The sequence below is a fragment of the Pseudophryne corroboree genome, chromosome 3 (assembly GCF_028390025.1).
Source record: "Pseudophryne corroboree isolate aPseCor3 chromosome 3, aPseCor3.hap2, whole genome shotgun sequence".
NCBI classification, from domain to species: Eukaryota; Metazoa; Chordata; class Amphibia; order Anura; family Myobatrachidae; genus Pseudophryne; species Pseudophryne corroboree.
In genome coordinates, this window is record NC_086446.1 from 39,118,980 (window position 1) to 39,144,726 (window position 25,747).

General features: G+C 45.0%; 1 protein-coding gene across 1 annotated transcript in view; it reads left to right on the forward strand.

Moving 5' to 3' along the window:
* Positions 1 to 25,747, forward strand: part of LOC135057125 (uncharacterized) — a 139,895-nt gene that overhangs the window by 110,576 nt on the left and 3,572 nt on the right. The window contains 3 exon segments of the mRNA XM_063963020.1: positions 21,092 to 21,170; positions 21,289 to 21,344; positions 22,827 to 23,271. Of these exon segments, the coding sequence (XP_063819090.1) occupies positions 21,092 to 21,170; positions 21,289 to 21,344; positions 22,827 to 23,271 (580 nt within the window).

The following is a 25,747-nucleotide window of genomic DNA, read 5'->3' on the forward strand; positions in this document are numbered from 1 at the left end:
CCACACAGCACACACAAACTGCAGTTACTGTAACGGTGCAGGGCGCAGGGGGGGGGGGCGCCCTGGGCAGCAATATGGACCTCAAAAGGTGGCAATAACCTTATATACAGGCTGGGCACTGTATATAAGAGAGATCCCCCGCCATGTTTTAAAATTTTAAGCGGGACCGAAGCCCGTCGATGAGGGGGCGGTGCTTGTTCCTCAGCACTCACCGGCGCCATTTTCTCCACAGCACACCACTGAGAGGAAGCTCCCCGGACTCTCCCCTGCTTAACCACGGTCAAAGAGGGTTTTAAAGAAGGGTGGGGCACATAATTTGGAGCAAAACAGATATTACAGCGCTATCTGGGTAAAACATATAGTGTGTTTTTTTTCCTGGGTCATCAGCGCTGGGTGTGTGCTGGCATACTCTCTCTCTGTCTCTCCAAAGGGCTTTTGTGGGGAAACTGTCTTTAGATAAGAGGTTCCCTGAGTGTGTGGTGTGTCGGTACGCGTGTCGGCATTTCTGAGTTAGAAAGCTTTCCTAGTGAGGAGGTGTAGCAAATTAATGTGGTGTCTCCGTCGGCAACACCAACACCTGACTGGGTGGATATGTGGAATGTTTTAAGTGCTAATGTGAATTTATTGCACAAAAGGTTGAAAGCCAGGGAACAGGCAGGGAGTCAACCCCTGCCTGCCCCTATCTCGCAGGGAACTTCAGGGTCTCAAACGCTCCCACTATCCCAAATAGTAGACACTGATACTGACACGGATTCTGACTCCAGTGTCGACTACGATGATGCAAAATTACAGCCAAAATTGGCTAAAAATATTCAGTATATGATTATTGCAATAAAGGATGTACTGTATATCACTGATGAGCCCTCTGTCCCTGACACGAGGGTACAGATGTTTAAGGGAAAGAAACCTGAGGTAACCTTTCCCCCCTCTCATGAACTTAACGAGTTATGTGAAAAAGCTTGGGAATCTCCAGACAAGAAACTGCAGATTCCCAAAAGGGTTCTTATGGCGTATCCTTTCCCGGCAAAGGACAGGATACGGTGGGAATCCTCCCCAAGGGTGGACAAAGCGTTGACACGCTTATCCAAAAAGATAGCGCTGCCATCCCAAGATACGGCTTCCCTCAGGGATCCTGCTGATCGCAAGCAGGAGACGACTTTGAAGTACATTTACACACACTCTGGTACTTTACTCAGACCGGCGATAGCGTCGGCATGGGTTTGTAGTGCTGTAGCAGCATGGACAGATACCTTATCGGCGGAATTGGATACCCTGGATAAGGATACCATTTTATTAACCCAGGGTCTTATTAAAGATGCTGTCTTATATATGAGAGATGCTCAAAGAGACATTGTCCTGCTGGGTTCTAGAGTCAACGCTATGTCGATTTCTGCTAGACGAGTCCTATGGACCCGACAATGGACAGGTGATGCCGACTCAAAGAGGCATATGGAGGTTTTGCCTTACAGGGGTGAGGAATTGTTTGGGGAACGTCTATCGGACCTGGTCTCCACTGCTACGGCAGGTAAATTAAATTTTTTGCCTTATGTTTCCTCACAGCCTAAGAAAGCGCCACATTATAAAATTCAGTCCTTTCGGTCAAATAAAAACAAGTGAGCACGAGGATCGTCCTTTTTTGCCAGAGGTAAGGGCAGAGGGAAAAAGCTGCCAACCACAGCTAGTTCCCAGGAGCAGAAGTCCTCCCCGGCCTCTACAAAATCCACCGCATGACGCTGGGGCTAAGTGGGGACACGTCTTCGACTTTTCAGCCACATCTGGGTTCACTCACAGGTGGATCCCTGGGCAATAGAAATTGTTTCCCAGGGTTACAAGCTGGAATTCGAAGAGATGCCTCCTCGCCGTTTTTTTAAATCGGCCCTACCAGCTTCTCCCCCAGAAAGGGAGATAGTTTTAAATGCAATTCAAAAATTGTGTCTTCAACAGGTGGTGGTCAAAGTTCCCCTGCTTCAACAAGGGAGGCGGGTATTACTCAACCCTATTTGTAGTCCCGAAACCGGACGGTTCGGTCAGACCCATTTTAAATTTAAAATCCTTGAACCTATACTTGAAAAGGTTCAAGATGGAATCACTCAGAGCGGTCATCGCCAGCCTAGAAGGGGGGGATTTTATGGTATCCCTGGACATAAAGGATGCATGGCGTACCTGAGATTTGCGGTACAGGATTGTCATTACCAATTTCAGACGTTGCTGTTTGGGTTTTCCACGGCCCCGAAGATTTTCACCAAGGTAATGGCGGAAATGATGGTGCTCCTGCGCAAGCAGGGTGTCACAATTATCCCATGCTTGGACGATCTCCTAATAAAAGCGAGATCACGGGAACAGTTGTTGAACAGCGTGTCCCTTTCACTAAAGGTGTTACAGCAACACGGCTGGATTCTTAATATCCCAAAGTCACAGTTGGTACCTACAACTCGTTTGACCTTCTTAGGCATCTACAAATTCATTAGTTGATCACCCTGACCCCCAGTGCCAGGGTGTCTCTCCTGTGGCGGCTGCACAGTGCTCACCTTCTGGAGGGTCGCAGATTCGGCATTCAGGACTGGGTTCTGTTGACCACGGACGCGAGCCTCCGAGGTTTGGGAGCAGTCACACAGGGAAGAAACTTCCAAGGTCTTTGGTCAAGTCAAGGGACTTGTCTCCACATCAACGTCCTGGAACTGAGGGCCATATACAACGCCCTTCGTCAAGCGGAGACTTTGCTTCGCGACTTACCGGTTCTGATCTAGTCAGATAACATCACAGCAGTAGCTCATGTAAACCGCCAAGGCGGCACAAGGAGCAGAGTGGCAATGGCAGAAGCCACCAGGATTCTTTGCTGGGCGGAAAATCATGTAGGCGCACTGTCAGCAGTGTTCATTCCAGGAGTGGACAAATGGGAAGCAGACTTCCTCAGCAGACACGATCTACATCCAGGAGAGTGGGGACTTCATCAGAAAGTCTTTGCACAGATTGCAAGTCAGTGGGGCCTTCCCCAGATAGACATGATGGCGTTCCGCCTAAACAAAAAACTACAGAGGTATTGCGCCAGGTCAAGAGACCCTCAGGCGGTGGCAGTGTACGCCCTAGTGACACCGTGGGTGTTCCAGTCGGTCTATGTGTTTCCTCCTCTTCCCCTCATCTCCAAGATATTGAGAATCATAAGACGAAGAGGAGTACAGACAATTCTCATTGTTCCAGATTGGCCGCGAAGGGCCTGGTATCCGGATCTGCAGGAAATGCTCACAGAAGATCCGTGGCCTCTTCCTATAAGACAGGACCTGTTACAACAGGGGCCCTGTCTGTTTCAAGACTTACCGCGACTGCGTTTAACGGCATGGCGGTTGAACGCCGGATCCTAGCGGAAAAGGGCATTCCGGATGAGGTCATTCCTACTCTGATAAAGGCTAGGAAGGACGTGACAGCTAAACATTATCACTGTATATGGCGAAAGTATGTTACTTGGTGTGAGGCCAGGAATGCTCCTACGGAAGAATTCCATCTGGGCCATTTTCCTTCACTTCCTACAAACTGGAGTGAATTTGGGCCTAAAATTAGGCTCCATTAAGGTTCAGATTTCAGCCCTATCCATTTTCTTTCAGAAGGAATTAGCTTCTCTCCCAGAAGTACAGACTATTGTGAAGGGTGTGCTGCATTTCTCTGGCTGGATCCACAGGATAACATTGGGATATTGTCGAGCGACAGCGAAAATGGCACCAACACGGTCACAAGCTTTCTGGCCTCCCAGGATGCATTGGGGCCTCCACTATATAGTCCCACCCACTGACTCAGTCAGATCAGTTTTTTGCTTGGTGCGGCAGGAAGCCGCATGGTCACAGGGCTGCTGTGAAAGCAGCCTCAAGCTTTCATTACTTTATTTTTATAGACTTACTGTTTTGGTTTTTGAGCGACTTCTCTTAACAGCGTCTTAAACGCATATTAGAAAGAGTCGCTCCAACAACTCCCCACCGGGTCGCAATAACGCTTACCTTCGCGGTACAGTGCTGTCTCGACGGGCATCTGTGTCGGATGTTCTAGCAGGTCCAGCAGACGTTACCAGGCTGTGGCCGGAGCATGGGGAGACGGTGAGTCTATGGACTTCCTCTTACTAGAGGGGTCAGGACACAGCTACACTGATTTGGTGAGGACTGCAAACAGTGTGTTGATGCGCCGAACATCTCAAGTGTGACAGCGCTACGCTCTGGGGATCATAGGCACCAGGACTAGGAGAGGCCTTGATCCTGGGAGTTTAAGTCAACAGGGGGTTTCAGACGCTCTCCTGGCCGTCCCTCCTCCGAGTTCATGGCCAGTTCCCGCGTGTCTCTCGTTAAATGAACTGAATGACCTAACTTCCGGCTCAGACACTACCACGAGGGTACTTGGTCGCAGCTTAGACGCAGCGGTTGTGTACACTGGATATAAACCCGCCCAGACCGAGTCGCAGGGTTTAGCGTCTGCATGCACGTGGAGTCGCTCAGCGTCTGTGTCCGTTGGTGAGCGTCCGTGTCCGTTATCAGTTACCAAGAGCGGCAGTGTACACCAGTAGCATCTGAATCCACTCAGCGTCTTACGAGCGTCTTTGCTTGGATATGGAAGTGTCTCCCTGTATCCCGCTCTCTGGAGGCAGGGTATACAGTACTAAAAATTCCTTCTACTTCTTAGTGTGCATTGTTAATTTTTAGTACCTATTGCATATGAGACCTGTTTATTACTGTGTTTTCTGCATGTTATGTTGAAAAAAGAACCAGTTAAACAGAAGTACAATTTTCCTACTTATGCATAAGTTATTATGGAGGTTGTATTCTCATATGACAATGTCTAATGCTTTAACATGTGACTGACTGCTAGTATGCGTGCTGACTTTTCTGTGTAATATCAGTCCTGTTCTGACCCTCAAATCAGGTGCACTGTGGTCAGAATGATTTCACCTCTATATACTGATTATAGGGTGTTTTTCAGTCACAAAATTGTGTAGTCAATATCAGAAAAAAATGTCTGTGAGCGGCAAAAGTGATGAGGAGAATTTGTCAAGCACTCCCATAGCCCTAACATGCTTATCTTGTAAGTCAGGGGTAATTGATATGAATCAATTGGTCACTTATGAGGGTTTGTGTGCAAACTGTTTCGCTTTTCAGCGAAGTAAAAAACAGGAGTTAGTTCAACCTCCAGTAGAGACACCATGGAATATGTTCGCAAAGACTCTGTCTTCAATAGCAGACAGGTTAGCTCCAGTAGCACCACCTCAAGGGTTAGGTTACACTATGAACCCATACATGCAGCTCCCTTCCTATGGTTTGGTTCCAGTAGCCTCTACAAGCAACCAAGGGGCAGGTAAGACTAAGACAGATACGTCTGTATGTCAGACTACACAAGAGGATACATCGGATGATGATGCGGGAACAATAGATTCAACTCTGTATGATGATCAGTCGCAGAGCTTTAGTTTAGATGATGTAGCTGAACTCAATGCAGTAAAGGCTGTGCTTTCTCTGGAAGAACCAGCCAAGACAGCGTTAAAAGCAAAAGCACCTGTATTCAAACGAACAAAGTCAGTGAAAGCTGAACTTCCAGTGTCAGAGGAGTTGACGGAAATGATGGATGAGTCTTGGGCAGCGCCCGGTAAAAAGTATAAGATTTCTAGGAGATGGGATTCTTATTATCCATTTCCTGCTGGAGATTGTTCGAAGAGAGAAGTTCCTCCAAAAGTAGATGCACATGTTCTGCGACTCGTGCATAAATCTGCTTTGCCACTGTCATCTACCTCTTTGAATGATGTCACAGACAGGAGGGTAGAGAGCCTATTGAAAAATATTTTTTCTCTTGTGGGTGCAGTGGTAAGACCTGCTATGGCTTCAACCTGGGTAGCAAAGGCAGTGGGCGAATGGATAGATGAACTAGAGAATGACATCCCCTCTCCTACTAGGGAGCAAGAGGATTGTCTTTGCCGTTTAAGACAATCTGCCCAGTATGTAGAAGAAGCAGCCATTGATGTAGGCACTGTTGCTTCTAAAGCTTTAGCCCTGGCAGTAGTCGCTCGCAGAGCAGTCTGGCTACGGACCTGGAAGGCAGATGCGGTGTTATGATTCTAGTACTCAGGTCTGGGGTGATCTTGTGTGAAGAGACCTGAATACCGGAACGTTATGCTGGGAAAGGGGAAAGGAATGGTAATAGCCCCTGGCACCCTGTCTCCGTTGTCTCGCCCGTGCTGTCAGTACACTCTTGCGAGACTATGGTTTCTTGAGCCCATGGCAGCCGCGTTTGAAGGGCGGATTACGTCTGCCCAACTCCGATGCCCCCTCAGGTCTTAATGAGAGACAAAGAGTGAACCGAGACAGGGTGATAACAAGGGGCCCTCTAACTAAACAACAAGGCCAGGGGCTACTAACAAACCTAAAACTAAAGTATGTGCGGATTACCGTCAGGGAAAAGGACAACCAAAATACTCCACTTGTCCACTCTCCTACACGGCACCGCCGAGTACCGGAGAGGACTGTGGAAGCGGATACCTCCGCAAATGCTCCATAACCAGCAAAAAATATTAAGCGGCCTAGGCCGCAGCACACGGCAGAGCCGTCACTCACGAAACCAAGCGAGATCCTCTATAGGCTGTCACAGGTAACTGAGGACCAGGAGAACTCCTTGGAATGAGATGACAAACACCAAGACTCAGGAACGCTGAAGACTGGAACGACCCGACACAGCAGACCAGGAACAGATATGAACCAAACATGAGCAGCATGCAGGAAACTATCACCGACGTCTGTGTGAGGCACTGAGAAGGCATTTAACAGGGAATTCCCCAATCAGAGTCCAGAGCCTGATTACAACCAATGTCGTGCAGCTGCCGACCAGAAACATGTGTGCACAGTGATTAATCCACCCTGCAACGGGGAACGCGGTCCGCCCATGGCGTCCCCATTGCTAGGGGCTCGGCGCGGCCAGCGTCCTAGCGTTGCTAGGGAGCCGGCGGCTCAGCGCGCACGGCGTCCCAGCGTTACTAGGGACCCGGTGGCTAAGTGCACTCGGCGTCCTTAGTTGCTAGGCGCCGGGCCGGGAGGAAGTCCCGGACCGCGGCGCCTAACATGCGGAGTCCAAGAAGGAATTGGAAGCATTGCCTTTCGTGGGTAATATATTATTTGGAAAACCTTTATCGGATATCCTAGAGTCAGAGGCTGAATCGAAGAAGGTCAGATTTCCGGCTACCTATAACCCTAAGTCCAAGGGTTTAAAATTTCGCTCATTTCGCTTGCAAAGCAAAGCAAAAGGTAAAGAGGAGCCTAAACAACCCCAGTTTAAATCCAGGGCTAGGAAGTAGTGGGCTAACAAAAAGCCAGCTTCCAAACCTGAACAGAAACTCTCAGCCTGAAGACACGGGCCTCCGCCTGGAGGATTCCAGGGTTGGGGGCCGACTCCTGCAATTTGCACACACATAGCAACAGTCAACAACAGATGCCTGGGTGCAGAAGGTAGTATCTCAGGGGTATGGGTTCCCATTCAGGAGGCAGCCTCCTCAAAGATTTTTTTGCACCAGCCCGTCTCGTATAGAGTCGAAGGCAAGAAGCAGTCCAAAAATTACTGCAGTCAGGTGTGATTGTCCCAGTACCTCCATCACAAAAGGGACAGGGGTATTACTCCAATCTGTTTCTGATCCAGAAACCAAATGGGTCATATCGACCAATTCTAAATCTGAAGATGTTGAACAATTACATATGGATCCCGAAGTTCCACATGGAGACGTAACACTCCATAATGTTGGCTATGGAACCGGGAGACTACATGGTATCTCTGGATGTACGGGATGCTTACCTACATGTGCCTATAGCACTATCACATCAGTGTTACCTCAGGTTTGCCATCCTCAAGGAACACTTCCAGTTCCAAGCTCTGCCCTTCGGTCTAGCTACAGCACCCAGGGTGTTTACCAAGATCATGGTGGTTATGGCAGCTTGTCTGCGCAAACAAGGGATAAGAATATTCCCATACCTGGACGACTTATTAATCTTAGCACAGTCACAAGATTTACTGTTGAGCCATCTTCAACAGATGATAGTTTGTTTACAGAGACACGGGTGGCTCATAAATTGGGAGAAGTCGTCCCTGAATCCGTCACAGCGGATGGTTCATTTGGGAGCCATATTGGATTCAGACCTACAGAGAGTTCTCTTACCAGAGAAGAAAATAGTCAAGGTGCAGGTCATGGCTCAGGAAACGTTGCAAGCCCAGTCAATGTCAGTCCATGCAGCAATGCAACTGTTGGGTCTGATGGTATCAACGTTCGACATGGTGGAATTTGCGCAATTCCACTCCAGACCGTTGCAGCATCTCATTTTGGCCAAATGGAACGGAAATCATCAAACAATAAAGAAGCAGATGATAAAGATTACAGTAAATGTAAAAAGGTCTCTAGCATGGTGGCTACAGACAGACCATTTAAACAAGGGGAGACCCTTTTGGATAAAAGAGTGGCAAGTCCTGACGACAGATGCCAGCCTGCAAGGCTGGGGGGCGGTACTCGGAAGCCTATGGTTCCAGGGAAAATGGACCGCAAGGGAAAGTCGCCTGCCGATAAATCTGTTAGAAATAAGAGCCATTTACTTGGCCCTAGTTCAGGCAAAGGACAATCTAAAAGGAAGACCAGTCCAGATCCGCTCAGACAATGCGACGGCAGTAGCATACCTCAATCATCAAGGAGGAACTCACAGCAAGAGTCTGATGGAGGAAGTAACTCCCATTCTAAAATGGGCGGAACTCCATCTCCCAGCATTGTCAGCAGTATTTGTCCCGGGTGTACTAAATTGGGAAGCGGATTTTCTCAGTCGGCACACCATTCAGGAAACCGAATGGGCACTACACCCAGAAGTGTTTCAGACACTGGTGAACAGATGGGGTCTACCAGAGATAGACCTTATGGCGTGTCGTCTAAACAACAAAGTTCCGAGGTACGGATCAAGAACAAGGGACCCAGGAGCGATCCTGGTAGACGCACTGTCAGTAGAATGGAGGTTTCAGCTGGCATATCTGTTCCCTCCAATATCTCTGTTACCCAGAGTAGTGAGAAAGATAAAACAGGCAAAAGGAGCAATCATTCTAATAGCTCCAGCTTGGCCAAGAAGGCATTGGTACACAGATCTGTTGAGAATGTCCGTGGAAGCACCGATACTGCTCCCTTAACGTCCAGATCTGTTAATGCAGGGTCCTTGTTGTCACAGTGATCTGGATCGTCTGTCTTTGACGGCGTGGCTGTTGAAACCTCTATCTTAGAGGCTAAAGAATTTTCAAAGCAGGTAATCCAAACCATGCTTAGAGCAAGAAAGCCTTCTTCAGCCCGTGTATATCATAGAATATGGCAAGCCTATATTCATTGGTGTTCTGGAAAAAATTACAATCCGAGATCTTTTAAAGTAGCTAGAATTTTGGATTTCCTGCAGGCAGGATTGGATAAAGGGTTGAAGGTTGCTTCCTTGAGGGTGCAAGTCTCAGCGATGACTGTATGGTTTCAGCAGAAGATTGCTGACCTACAGGATTTACGTACATTTTTCCAAGGAGTAGTACATATTCAACCTCCAATTGTTCCTCCTGCAGCTCCCTGGGATTTGAATTTAGTTCTTAAATTTCTCCAGGGTCCTTTGTTTGAACCACTTGAGAGAGCGGATCTTAAGTGGTTAACTGTTAAAGTAAATTTTTTACTGGCAATGGCGTCAGCCAGGAGTGTCAGATTTAGGAGCATTATCATGTAAGTCTCCTTTCCTAAGTTTTTTTCCAGACAGAGCAGTTCTCAAAACGAGATCTAGTTATCTTCCAAAGGTGGTGTCAAAATTTCACCTAAATGAAGATATTGTAGTCCCAGCTTTTCAGGTATCGGGACTATCTGCGGGAGAAGCGTCGCTGGACGTGGTCCGGGCTTTAAAAATCTACATAGATCGTACTAGTGCCATCAGGAAAACAGATTTCCTCTTCATCCTCTACGGATTCCATAGGAGAGGTTGGTCTGCTAGTAAACAGACGCTGGCGAGATGGCTCCGAATGGTAATATCTGAAGCTTATTCTCATGCAGATCTTCCTATTCCGGCTAATGTCTCTGCACACTCTGCACGTAAGGTAGGTCCTTCTTGGGCAGCACAACAGGGTGCATCAGCAGAACAGACATGTAAGGCAGCCACATGGTCTTCCATAAACACATTCATCAGACATTATGCCTTGGATACTTTTGCCTCTCATGACACAGACTTCGGGCGAAAGGTCCTCCTGTGCAATCAGGAGCGTCCCCACCACTAAAATGGCTTTGGCAATCCCAATGTTATCCTGTGGATAATCCTGTGGACCCAGCCACAGAAATAGACGTTATGGTAAGAACTTACCGTTGATAACGTGATTTCTCTTATGTCCACAGGTATCCACAGGTATCCCACCCTGACGCATCTGATTTGAAGATCTAGACAAACACTAAAAACCTCTTCTTGTATGGAAGGGTGTGCATGTGTGTTCTTATCGCCTGTACAGGTCTCTACCTAATGTTCCTGCCTAAAATCGCTGTGGAAAGAACTGATCTGACTGAGTCAGTGGGCGGGACTATATAGTGGAGGCCCCAATGCATCCTGACCGTGACCGTGTTGGTGCCATTTTCGCTGTCGCTCGACAATATCCCAATGTTATCCTGTGGATACCTGTGGACATAAGAGAAATCACGTTATCAACGGTAAGTTCTTACCATAACGTTTATATTCATCCTCCTTTTGTACCTCCGGTGGCGCCTTGGGACCTTAACGTAGTGTTGATTTCCTTAAGTCACACTGGTTTGAACCACTTAAGACAGTGGAATTAAAATATCTCACTTGGAAAGTGGTCATATTGTTAACCTTGGCTTCGGCTAGGCGAGTGTCGGAATTGGCGGCTTTGTCTCATAAAAGCCCCTATCTGGTTTTCCATATGGATAGAGCAGAATTGCGGACCCGTCCTCAATTCTTGCCTAAGGTGGTTTCATCCTTTCATATGAACCAACCTATTGTGGTGCCTGTGGCTACTTGAGACTTGGAGGATTCCGAGTCCCTTGATGTGGTCAGGGCTTTGAAAATTTACGTAGCCAGATCGGCTAGGGTCAGAAAAACAGAAGCACTGTTTGTCCTGTATGCTGCCAACAAGGTTGGCACTCCTGCTTCAAAGCAGACTATTGCCCGCTGGATCTGTAACACGATTCAGCAGGCTCATTCAACGGCTGGATTTCCGTTGCCAAAATCAATTAAGGCCCATTCCACTAGGAAGCTGGGCTCTTCTTGGGCGGCTGCCCGAGGGGTCTCGGCATTGCAATTGTGCCGAGCTACTAATTGGTCGGTTTGATACCCTGGCTGAGAAGGACCTCATGTTTGCTCAGTCGGTGCTGCAGAGTCATCCGCACTCTCCCGCCCGTTTGGGAGCTTTGGTATAATCCCCATGGTCCTTACGGAATCCCCAGCATCCTCTAGGACGTAAGAGAAAATAAGATTTTAAACCTACCGGTAAATCTTTTTCTCCTAGTCCGTAGAGGATGCTGGGCGCCCGTCCCAAGTGCGGACTGCTTCTGCAAGACTTGTATATAGTTTTTGCTTACATAAGGGTTATGTTACAGTTTTCATCAGTCTGGGTCTGATGCTGTGTTGTTTCATACTGTTAACTGGTTCGTATATCTATAGTTATAAGGTGTGAATGGTGTGGGCTGATATGAATCTTGCCCTTGGATTAACAAAATCCTTTCCTCATACTGTCCATCTCCTCTGGGCACAGTTTCTCTAACTGAGGTCTGGAGGAGGGGCATAGAGGGAGGAGCCAGTGCACACCCATACCTAAAGTTCTTTAAGTGCCCATGTCTGCTGCGGAGCCCGTCTATCCCACATGGTCCTTACGGAGTCCCCAGCATCCTCTACAGACTAGGAGAAAAAGATTTACTGGTAGGTTTAAAATCTTATTTTCAATTCTGGAGGCCATATCTTCAAAAGGATATTAATAAATAAGAAACTGTACAAAGACGGGTAACTAAAATGGTGCATGGCCTAAATCACAAAACATACCCAGAAAGACTAAGAAATCTCAATAAGTATAGTTTGGAGCAGAGAAGGGAGAGGGGGGCATGATAGAAACTTTCAAACATATCAAGGGTTTAAAAGTCCAGGAGAGAAACATTCTCTAAATGAAGAGAAGCAATAGGACACGAGGACATGCACTGAGACTGGAGGGGGGGAGGTTCAGGGGAATTTTGCGGAAACATTACTTCACAGAAAGGGTAGTGGACAACTGGAATAGCCTCCCATCAGAGGTGGTAGAGGCTAAGACAGTAGAGCAATTTAAACATGCATGGGATAGACATAAGGATATCCTTACAAAGAAATAAGGATCAAATAAGCTTAGAGATAAAAATAATGTAAAAAAAGGGGCAGTCTAGATGGACCAAGTGGTTCTTACCTGCCGCCAAATTCTATGTTTCTATATAAAATTATATATATATATATATATATATATATATATATATATAAACACATTCTTTTATGTGACAGATTGCTAGTGTGACTCTGTTTTTTACCAAAAAGAAAGAACAAAGGAGGTAGTTCTATGGTGCACTCAGTCGATAAGTTAACAATTTTTTATTAAAACATAACTTTTATTGGTATAATAAAATATAATCTCCCCACCCTATCTATAAAAAGCAAAATATTAAAATATAGAGATAGAAAGAAATGAAATAATAAAATCAGGCGTTGGAGCACCCGATATGACTCCTGTTATTATTAAATAATCGATCCAAATATCGATAATAATGTTGTGTCTAAACCATGATAATATATTAAATCTTAATCACTGAATATATTATCAAGTGATCCATTCACAATATACAAAGTCACTCCTCTAATTTTATAGTTATGGGATGATTACATATAGGATATATCTATATCACTGATAATTAGGTAGGATAGTATACAGTCTTATATATCCGCTCAGTTAAATAGTGTATTTCCTCATACAATGTTGTAAGGCTGATACAATGTGTTATACTCGATTCTCCACTGTTATAAAATAACAAAACAGATCACTGTAGCGATATTGTAACAAATGGATTATTCATTCATTCCTCTATGCCAGTGGTTCCCAAACTGTGTGCCGTGGCACCCTGGGGTGCCTCAGGACACTTGCAGGGGCGCCCTGAGTTGGTGGTACAGGACCAATTCCTACTATTTATTGTCAATGTGATAGGTAAAATTAGTGCTGGTGGCTGTCCGTAATAATATATGTGGACAAACAGAAGCAAATCTTGCCCCTCACCATATAACTGAACCTAAGGATGACACATAAACAAAATTTGCTTCATTCAATATTTCTTTCTAAATTTCTCAAAAAGAAACTTTTGGCCTAGGGGTGCCGTGAAAAATAAATCGAATACTCTACTCTAGGGTGGCATAATTCAAAAAAGTTTGGGAACCACTGCTCTATGCATTGATACAGAGCATGATCTCAGGTCAGTGCATCTCACAAGTATAATGATAATCCACTGTATTATAGGGATACAAAGTTATATCCGCTCACGGTTACTGCCTCCATCAGTGTATTCTTTTTTCACACTACTTGAGAATTTTAGCTCATGCAGAGCTGCAGAGACTTCATTTATAAGGTATTCAGTCCTACATTGTACGGTAACAGAATCGGACATTGTAATGATGTTGTAGCAGCTTGACTAATTATTCCTTCCTCTATACACTACTGAGGTACAAAATCTAATCTCTGGATAAATACTTCTCACAGAGATAGTAACGATTCGCTCTCATATAAACTTAAGGAGTTATATCCCCTCCCGTATTCTGCCTCCATAAATATATTTCTTTAGGGCGCTGCTGATTGATTTAGATTGAATTGATTGTCCTTCAGAGTGTATAGTAGAACGTCTTACTAAGTCACAACTGTTGTGTAATTACACACAAATGAATGAATGCGCCCAACGTATTATCAGTTAGGGCTAAGATTGATCTCTAATATTATGCCCCAATATACGTATTGTTGTACCTACTGGCACAGTTCTCTGTCTCTAGAATATCAGTTGGTAGGTTATACATCAAGTGTGTATCCATGAATGTCTCCTTACATGTGTGACTAACAACAGTATACTACATTCACATTAGCCGTACTGAATAGAAGGGTATTATGAAATGACAGTCGACACAGCGCTGCATATAATTAGAGCTTTCTCGTAGTGCAAAGAACTAACAACATCATTTGTATCTCATACTGAGGGCAGTATTCTATTCCATTAACATTTGCATACTCAAATTGGATCACTTTAATATTAGTGACACATAACATCATTTCACAATGTTGCCAGGAGCATATACAGGGCTACCAGCGCCTCACTCCAATGCGCATTTCGCCCGTAGCTTACTCATGGAGCCGACCTGACTGCCCAGGAGTCCAGGAGGGAAACTTTCTCCAAATGAAGAGAAGCAATAGGATACGAGGACATGCACTGTGACTGGAGGGGGGGGAGGTTTAGGGGAATTTTGCAGAAAAATGACTTCACAGAAAGGGTAGTGGACAAGTGGAATAGCCTCCCATCAGAGATGGTAGAGGCTAAGACAGTAGAGCAATTTAAACATGCATGGAATAGACATAAGGATATCCTTACAAAGAACTAAGGATCAAATAAGGTTAGAGATAAAAATAATGTAAAAAAAAAAGGGGCAGACTAGATGGGCCAAGTGATTCTTATCTGCCGACAAAATCTATGTTTCTATATAACATATATATATATATATATATCACATGCTTTTATGTGACAGATTGCTAGTGTGACTGCGGACTTTAAACTCTGTTTGTTCCGGTTAGCCGTTTCTCTCTGTTATTCAGATCCTCAATGCTGGTGCAAAGCGGTGTAGTATCTGATTGTATTTAACTTTAAAGTATTAAATTGAGAACGGTCACATTCATGCATAGACTTACACTGTTTAATGTGGTATTAATTGTGCTATGTCCAAGAAAGGCAAAAGTGACGAAGCACCTACATTCACATCATGTCCTGAAAAGCTGGGTTACCTGCCCAGGATCTGGTAGAAGATGACTTATGTGCAAAGTGCTATAATTTCCATAAAAACCATATGAATAAACCAGCTCCAAGTCAGGTGATGAGCCTGAATACTCCTATTCTTAATCTGCATCTAGAGAGGAGGAGCACTCTTCTTCAGTGGTTATACCTGAATTTAATGCAGCAGTAAAGTAAATTCTGTTAATTGAGGAGGCAGCAGAGCCTGTGTTAAAATCCAAGGCTCCTGTGTTTAAACGTCCAAAAACAGTAAAAGCAGAATTCCCTAAGATCAGCTGAAAGAAATTAGAGGCATGGGTTACACCTGGTAAGAAGTTTAAGATTCCCAAAGAATGGGGTTCTTTTTATCCTTTTCCTACTGTAGACTGTTTAAAAAGGGAGGTTCCTCCCAATGTAGATGCACACATAGTGCGACTTGTGCATAAATCTACATTACCCCTGCCTTCAACATCATTAAATGATGTGACTGACTGAAAGATTGATGGTTTTCTTAAGACTGTGGTTTCCTTAGCAGGGTCAGTGACTAGCCCAGTTATTGCTACAGCCTGGATGGCTAAAGCAGTGGCAGGCTGGGGAGATGTGTTGGAAGAAGATCTTTCATCAGCTACAAGAGAACATTTACCCCATATTGCATGTATAAAGCAGGCAGCTGCTTTTATTGAAGAAGCTGCCCTAGATATTGTTACAGTAGCTTCTCAGGCTGTGCCTTCTTGGTAGCAGCTCCCAGAGCTATCTGGTTACGTGCATCCTGGAATCTTTGCCTTTTGTTGGAGATATTCTGTTTGGCACAGAATGAAATAATATTCTTGTGTCCGAGACAGACTCCAAAAAGGTGAAGTTTCCTTCTTCATATAAGCCAGATTTCCGGCTTTCGGGCTCATGGTAAAGCAAAAGGAAAGGTTAACAGCAAGCAACCTCAATCAGATAAAACTGGTAAGATTAAGACCAAGCAGCCTTAGTCAACCAAACGCGCGGCTTCTAAACCAGAAAGCAAGCCATTGGCCTTATGGCGCGGGCCTCCACCTGGGGGAACCCAAGGTGGGAGGCCGCATTCATTTTGCACAGGTATGGCAGCAGTCCACCACAGATATCTGGGTGTAAGAAGCGGTGTCTCACTGTTACGCATTTTCCTTCAGAAAAAAACTCCATCAAAGATTCTTTTGTACCAGCCCGTCTCCGGTGGAATCGAAGGCCAGGGCTTTAGAGGACGCAGTTCGGAATTTGCTGCAGTCAGGAGTAATAGTGCCATTTTATCCAGCACAGAGGGGACAAGGTTTCTATTCCAACCTGTTTTTAGTTCAGAAACCGAATGGATCTTACCGACTCATTCTCAATCTTAAGACTCTGAACAAATATATCTGGATGCCCCGATTCTGTATGGACACCTTGCGGTCCATTATTCTAGCTTTTGAGCCGGGGGACTTTATGGTGTCCCTGGGTATTCAGGATGCTTATCTCCATGTACCGATAGCAACTTCTCATCAGTGTTATCTCAGGTTTTCTATCCTCCAACAGCATTTCCAGTTCCAGGCTCTACCTTTTGGACTGGCTAGAGCTCCAAGGGTATTTACCAAGATCATGGTCGTGATGGCAGCTTATCTCCATCGTCAGAGATTAAGGATTTTCCCATATCTCCACGACTTTCTTATCCTGGCTCATTCCCAGGAAACTTTGCATTGCCATCTCGAATTGACAGTAGCCTATGTACAGGATCACGACTAGCTCATAAATTGGGCAAAGTCCTCGATACTAATAGCTCCAGGGTGGCCCAGGAGAAATTGGTACACAGATCTGCAGAGGATATCTGTAGATGCTCTGTTTCTTCTGCCTCAACGTCCAGATTTTCTATTTCAGGGTCCCTGTCTCTACAAACATCTGTCTTGACTGTCTCTGACGGCATGGCTCTTGAAATATCCGTCTTAAAGGCAAAAGGTTTTTCACATGAGGTAATCCAAACAATGCTTAAAGCAAGGAAACCATCCTCTGCTCACATCTTTTACCGAATATGGCATGCTTATTTTCTGTGGTGCGCTGCCATAAGTTTAGATCATAGGTCTTTTAGAGTTTCTAGAATTCTAGGTTTTCTTCAAGCAGGAATGGACAAGGGTCTCCGTATAGCTTCCTTGAAGGTACAAGTGTCAGCATTATCTGTATGGTTTCAAAAGAAAATATCTAACCTAGAGGATGTTCACACTTTTTTCCAGGTATTGCTTCACATTCAACCTCCTTTTGTTCCCCCCTACAGCTCCCTGGGATCTAGAATGAGTTCTCAAGGCACTTCAAGTTGCTCCTTTTGAACCACTGATTCGAGTGGATCTCAAATGGTTGACAGCTAAAGTTCTTTTCGCTTACGTCCTAGTAGATGCTGGGGTCCATTTTAGTACCATAGGGTATAGACAGGTCCACTAGGAGCCATGGGCACTTTAAAAGTTTGATAGTGTGGGCTGGCTCCTTCCTCTATGCCCCGCCTACCAGACCTAGTTTAGAAAAGGTGCCCGGAGGAGCCGGTCACAGCTAGGAGAGCTCTTATGAGTTTTTCTAGTTTTTACTGTTTTCTGAGTTGTTAGGTCACAAGCAGGCTCCTGGCAACAGCCTCCCTGCTTCGTGGGACTCAATAGGGGAGTAGGAATCAACTCTAGAAGTTAATGGTTCTCTATCTGCGCTGACAGGACACTGAGCTCCTGAGGGTGATGATCGCAAGCCCCCGAGGTGACTGATCACTCCCGCAGCACGGCCACCACCCCTTAACAGAGCCAGAAGAAAGAAGAGGTGGTGAGTATGATGTCGGCGGCCCGGTTAGAGGGTAGCCGGTGGGTATGGTGGCACAAGTGTGGGAGCGCAACTCTTGCAGGCTGTGCTCCGCCTGGCTCAGAACACACTGTGTTGGCGCGTTTTGGGGCGTCCTGGGCCGGCGCTTGTACCCTAACACTGGTCACGCCAGCCTGGGTATCGGTTCATCAGTGCATTCGCCTTCTGAGGAAGATGGTTGCGTCTTACAAGGCTCTACAGTACGGAAGATTCCACACATGGTCCTTCCAACTGGATTTCCTGGACACATGCACATGCCTGTCGCCGAAAGCCAGGATTTCGCACCTATGGTAGTTGCAAGCTTCTCACCTTCTCGAAGGCTGCAGTTTCGGGATTCAGAATTGGATCCTTATAACCACGGATGCAAGGCTTGGGGAGCAGTCACCCAAGGGGAAAACTTTCAAGGAAAGTGGTCAAGTCTGGAATTCATCCTTCCGATAAATATTCTGGAACTGAGGGCAATATACAACGGTCTTCTACAAGCGGCACATCTTCTGCAAGTCGGGCCATTCAGGTTCAGTTGGACAATGTAACGGCAGTGTCCTACATAAACCGTCAAGGCGGAACGAAGAGCAGAGCGGCGATGTCAGGTGACAAGAATCCTCCTCTGGGCAGAAAAGCACATGCTGGCGCTGTCAGCCATCTTCATTCTGGGAGTGGAAAACTGGGAAGTGGACTTCATCAGCAGACACTATCTATCCAGGAGAATAGGGCCTCCATCCGGAGGTGTTTGCAAAGGTAACAAGTCGGTGGGGAGTTCCTCAGATAGACATGATGGCCTCCCGCCTCAACAAAAATCTTTGGAGGTACTGTTCCAGGTCGAGAGACCCACAAGCAGTGGCGGTGGACACCTTGGTAACTCCGTGAGTGTTCCAGTCAGTGTATGTGTTCCCTCCACTTCCACTTATTCCAAATGTTCTCAAACTAAAAAAGAGAAGAAGAGTTTAGGCAATCCTCATTGTTCCGAACTGGCCAAGATGGGCTTGGTACGCAGATTTTCTGGAATTACTGCTGGAGGATCCGAGGCCTCTTCCTCTTCGTGAGGACCTTCTCCTACAGGGGCTGTTCGCCTATTAAGACTTACCACGGCTATGTTGGACGGTATGGAGGTTGAACGCCTGATTTTAGCTCGGAAGGGTATTCCGAAGAGGGTCATCCCTACCCTGATCCAGGCTAGGAAGGGAGTAACGTCTAAACCTTATCATTGGATTTGGAAGAAGTATATGTCCTGGTGTGAATCCAAGAAGTTTCCTACGGTGGAGTTTCAACTGGGACGGTTTCACCTCTTTCTGCAAGCGGGTGTGGATGTGGGCCTATGCTTGGGCTCCATTAAGGTCCAGATTTTGGCCTTATCCATTTTCTTCCAGAAACAATTGGCTGCTCTCCCTGAGGTTCAGACCTTCTTGAAAGTGGTTCTGCACATCCAGCCACCCTTTGTGCCTCCTATGGCACCTTGAGATCTTAATGTGGTGCTACAGTTCCAACAATCGGATTGGTTCTAGCCTTTGCAGAAGGTGGAAGTCAAGTTTCTTACTTGGAAGGTGGTCACACTGTTGGCTCTAGCATCTGCTAGATGTGTGTCGGAATTGGGGTCTTTTTCCTGCAAGAGCCCCTACTTGATTTTTCATTAAGATACAGCTGAGCTCAGAACGCGTCAGCAGTTTCTTCCTAAGATTGTGTCAACTTTTCATATCAACCAACCTATTGTGGTGCCAGTGACTACTGACTCCTCAATTTCTTCCAAGTCCTTGGATGTTGTGAAGGCTTTGAAGATTTATGTGAAGAGGACTTCTCACCACAGGAAATCAGACTCTCTCTTTGTCCTTTATGATCCCAACAAGGTTGGGTGTCCTGCTTCTAAGCAGACGATTTCTCGCTGGATCAGGTTCACTATCCAGCATGCTATTTCTACGGCAGGATTGTCGTGTCCAGAATCTGTTACGGCCCACTCTACTCGTAAGGTGGATTCCTCCTGGGCGGCTGCCCGGGTGTCTCGGCTTACAGCTATTTGGTCAGGGTCGGACACGTTTGCTAAGTTCTACAAGGTCGATACTGTGGCCTCTGAGGACCTGATGTTTGGTCAATCTGTTCTGCAGGAGTCTCAGCACTCTCCTTCCTATACTTGGAGCTTTGGTACATCCCCTTGGTACTAAAATGGACCTCAGCATCCTCTAGGATGTAAGAAAAAATAGGATTTTAATTACCTACCGGTAAATCCTTTTCTCGTAGTTCGTAGAGGATGCTGGGCGCCCACCCAGTGCTTCGAAAACGCACAGCAGCGATCAGATCTGAATTAGGCCTAATGTGTCTGGCCACTTTACTCGTAAGGTAGGACCTTCTTGGTCAGCCTACCATGGCGCCTCAGCTGATCAAATTTGTAAGGCAGCCACATGGTTATCCATTAACACATTCATTAGACATTATGCCTTTGACGCATTTGCCTCTCAGGATGCTGCATTTGGGCAAAGGATTCTCCTTTGCAATAAGGAGCATCCCCTCACTAGTAGCTACTTTGTGACGTCCCAAGGTAGATCCTGTGGATCACTGTGGACCCTGATGGAGAAAGCAGAGCTTATTGTAGACTTACCTAGATATCCCTCTTTCTGTGAAGTCCACAGTGTTCACAGGAATCCCACCCTGAGGCACCTGATTTGAGAGTTTGTACACTTAATAACCTCTTCCTGTCCTTTGGAATAGAAGTGTGTGTATGTTCTTCTCACCTGAATAGGTCTCCCTCTTGAACTACTCCTGCCTTGAGCTTTGGAACTAACTGAATTGCCTGAGCCGGGAGGCGGGGATATAGGGGGCTGGCCCATTGCATCCTGAGAGTCTGAAAAGCTTAACTGTTTGGTGCCCATTCCACTGTCTTTACTATATATCCCAAGGTAGTACCTGTGGACTTCAGAGAAAGAGGGTTATCTAGGTAAGTCTACCACAACCTCTGCTTTTGTTGTTTTATGGGCTGTTTTGTGAGGATTTATATTATTTAATAGTTTTTAATAAAAGCTTGTGTTTTATATATGAAAAGTGACCGGCGCCCATTCAGCTGCAGATTTCTGCTCTTTGTGTATACACTGTGGTAGTAGGTAGCGTCTCCTTATATTCACATTGACTAACATAACACTAAGAAAATGTCAGGATAACCTGTGAGGATGTTCTTTTTCTATAGTGTGTATCATTGTGTGTCAGGTGCCTATAAGGTGTCAGGATGTCACTGTCCATCTCTCCATGCAGGAGGGGGAGTATATAGAGGAACACAGGGGTCTGTACAAGGACGTGATGATGGAGAATCACCGTCCCCTCACATCACTGGGTAAGAGGAGACTGTCATGTATTGTACAGGGGAGAGCAGGTATGGGGGCCTCTATATACACACATCATCTGATAATCACAGTTATACACTGTACTCAGTCACTGTGTGTCTCCTACAGATGGACCCAGTAACAGGAATACCCCAGAGAGATATCCCCGTCCTCTGTATTTCCAGGTAGGTGGGATTTAGGGTCTCACCAATATACTAAAGTGACTATCTGTGACCGGACACCTGCGACTGCACTCATTGCCTTGCGTCCCACCGTCACAGAATGGAGTCCAAGTCACACGGGACCTGGCCAATTAGGGGATTCCCGCTTACTGCCAGTAACCGCCTGTTACTGACTCCACCCACTGCGCAGTGGGCGGGTACTATGCTGCCACCACCAGACTCCTTCCTGTGGCGTCTGGAACCACGGTTTTGCTGTGTATGTGTCGACACGCTGTCTTACCACACCTGTGTGGCGTTGACTGATCCCCACTAATCGTTTGCCCAAGCACGGAATGGTAGCTGGTGGAAGGCGGAGCTTGGAGACGCTGGGTGTACCCAAAACAGCCGAATAACGGTGCTATGTTTGGCATAACCCTGCAGGTCAGAAGATGAAGCAGTCGTCTTTAGGTAAAGATGTTTATTCGCTCAAATAGTTCTAAAAATAACTTCCCTAATTCTAGGGGCAACAGCAATACAGCAGACAGAAGATAGTGTATATCCCCTGAGGCTCGAAGGACCCTTTTTATACAGTAAAACCACACTGAATCTCATGGGGTAGTCTTTTCCATCCAATCAGGATATCATACAAAATATAATTAAATACATTACATTTTGAAAGGATATAACTGCATAAAGCAATTTCCTCCTTCCTGTCACACAAAGTTTGAAGTCATTTAAACTGCTTCCTTTACCACCTGGTAATTTACAATTCTCCTTTGATCACACAGATTCTGTCATTTATACAGTGGTGTCTGTATTTGTAACAAATGGTACAGGAAAACAACTTATAGAAAGTATAGAAATTGTTTCCCCCTGCCATTCACGTATCTGGAGTGAATATACAGGAAATCATTGAAAACAAACTGATTTCCCCAGTAGCAAAGACACACCAAAAGACCACCTAGGGGTCATTTCACAGGAAGTGCTGTAACCAATGCATTGGTCATTTCACTCTTACACCTTCTCACAGGAACTGCAGAACAAAAGCACATTACCTGCGGTGCCCTGACCAACACATCAAAAGATCTGATCACACTAGGAGGTTACTGAGCATATGACTTCCTATGTGAGAGTGTGCTATGACTTATCCTATAGTCACTAAGAGCATCTTGGATACAAATACATTATAAAACGTGCAGTGTATAACTCTCCAACTGCGCACAGCGCAGTGATATAACATAGACACATTTTTAAACACTCCGCTCTCGGCGCCGTAAGTACATTTGGCTGGGGTGCCTAGCGCCCATTGTCTGTAAAATGGCGATGGACACGGAAGAATAACTCATTCAGTGCCGCTGACGCCATTGTCCCTGTGGCTGACGGGATCTCCGGCCACACTATCCCTATATGATCTGTAGAGGAGCTGTGTGTCTTATACAGTGATATTCTGTTGTTCAGTCTTAAAGTAATCAGACAGTACTAAAGTGTTATTTTGTTGTTCTTCAGGATGAGCACCTTTCGGATATGAAGGCCGAAGATGTAGAGGGAGAAAAAGAGACGTATGTGACTGATATGAAGGCAGAAGATATAGAGGGAGAAGAAGAGACGTATGTGACTGATATGAAGGCAGAAGATATAGAGGGAGAAGAAGAGACGTATGTGATTGATATGAAGGCAGAAGCTATAGAGGGAGAAGAAGAGACATATGTGACTGATATGAAGGCAGAAGATATAGAGGGAGAAGAAGAGACGTATGTGACTGATATGAAGGCAGAAGATATAGAGGGAGAAGAAGAGACATATGTGACTGATATGAAGGCAGACGCTATAGAGGGAGAAGAGACGTATGTGACTGATATGAAGGCAGAAGATACAGTTGGAGAAGAAGAGACGTATGTTAGGAGAGATCAGAAGTGTAAGGAAGAGGAAATCCCTACAGATATCAGCACAGGTAATAATCCTTAAAAGAGTCACATATTCTCCTTGCTGCATCACTACAGATGTCTCTTCCCCTACACCCTCCTCTGTCAGTACAGACTAATGAGGGAAGTGTATCTGCTCAATGTGGGAGTCGGGTAACATCAGCCCCTATTATACTCCTGTTCTCTCCCTCACATCATGTCACTGTGTGTTACCAGCCCAGAGATCTGACCAGTCTCCTCCCCACACTCTCTGGTGTATCTCATACAACAGTAATTAGGTCATCACTATAATGATTGACTTATTGACTTAATTTACTAGCATATGTCTGGTGGGACTATTCTACCTTGGGATGACCAGAGGACCATATAGCGGCTGCTGTTGCAACATACATATTCACCTGGAGCACTTTGTATAGTGTGTAAGCAGATGTTGGTAGTTCAGCCCACAAGTGTTCTGTATGTATGTGTTGGGGCAATCTGGATAGATATTGTATAGCAATGTCACTAGTTGAAGAGGCTTCCTGTTCTGTAATGCTGGCCTGTGTACGTTACATAGCAAAGTCTGCATTATGTGGGGAGAGATAATCATTGTTAATGTGCCATCTGCATGTCCCTGTGGCTGGGGCTATGACATCTGTGATTGTGGGAGCAGAAGACAATATTTTATCTGTTCTCCGAGAGTCTTACTTTATGTTAGTACATTTATAATTGTAATAATGTGGTCATAGGTTATAAGTTGAAATTTAAACAAAATAATTATTTTGTGAATCCCTGGTAACTGGCGCTGACAACAGAGCTGCCCGTAAATTCGTTCACCACAAGAAAGAACCTCACCAAATGTTCAAAACAACACAATTTAAACAAACATCTGTGTGACCAAAAATAACAGGCGCTTAAAATATAAAAATACTCAGCAAGAATACATCCCTGGAGTTTGAGAGGATGGTAGAATTTCCAAACTGCATAGGTGACCCTCTTCTTTTTTTTCTTCTCCCTCTCTTTTTTTTCTCTTTCTGAAGGATTTTTCAGCCACTCAGGTTTCGCATAAAAGAGAAATGGTATATATATGTGTAGAAATGTTTCAAACAATACACAAGTCTCTTTAGATGTGAGAAATATTCACACTGTGAAGGTGATGCACATCCACTAAAAGGGCGTACCCAAACTCACATCCCAGGTGAAGTGAATAAGCTTATAAAGGTATCTTTTTTATCCACCTCGGTGCCTGGAAATTGTTGATTCAAGTGAAGACCCCCTTTATCAAGAAGAATAGGCGTACCTCACTCACACAAACGGAGGTATGCTTAAAGCATATAAAGGTATCTTTTACACTGTATCAAATGCAGGTAAGGCGTACCCTACTTACAGCAAGGATGATTATGTTCAAACGCATCTGGGTTTCTTTAACTGTATAACCGTGTTGATCATTTATATTGATTTCGTGTGTGAATATTCCCACATGGACATCGGACATAAAAAAGGATTTTAGATCACGATCAATCCAAAAAAAAGTATTTATTAAAAAACTTGCCCCATACACTCGGGGTGTTTAACTATACAGTCAATAAAAAATTGTGCAAAGGTGCATCAAAATATTGTAGCAGCTTGACATATGCATCCAAAAAAACACATAAAAAAACCCACAGAATCCTATACACAGAAATATAAAACTTTTTTTTTCCTAAAAATGGTTCCAGTTCATACCTAGATGGCAAAAACTGAGAGTGTGGACTTTTCGTTTTTGCCATTTAGGTATGAACTGGAACCATTTTTAGGAAAAAAAAGTTTTATATTTGTGTATAGGATTCTGTGGGTTTTTTTATGTTTTTTTGGATGCATATGTCAAGCTGCTACAATATTTTGATGCACCTTTGCACAATTTTTTATTGACTGTATAGTTAAACACCCCGAGTGTATGGGGCAAGTTTTTTAATAAATACTTTTTTTTGGATTGATCGTGATCTAAAATCCTTTTTTATGTCCGATGTCCATGTGGGAATATTCACACACGAAATCAATATAAATGATCAACATGGTTATACAGTTAAAGAAACCCAGATGCGTTTGAACATAATCATCCTTGCTGTAAGTAGGGTACGCCTTACCTGCATTTGATACAGTGTAAAAGATACCTTTATATGCTTTAAGCATACCTCCGTTTGTGTGAGTGAGGTACGCCTATTCTTCTTGGTAAAGGGGGTCTTCACTTGAATCAACAATTTCCAGGCACCGAGGTGGATAAAAAAGATACCTTTATAAGCTTATTCACTTCACCTGGGATGTGAGTTTGGGTACGCCCTTTTAGTGGATGTGCATCACCTTCACAGTGTGAATATTTCTCACATCTAAAGAGACTTGTGTATTGTTTGAAACATTTCTACACATATATATACCATTTCTCTTTTATGCGAAACCTGAGTGGCTAAAAAATCCTTCAGAAAAAGAAAAAAAAGAGAGGGAGAAGAAAAAAAAGAAGAGGGTCACCTATGCAGTTTGGAAATTCTA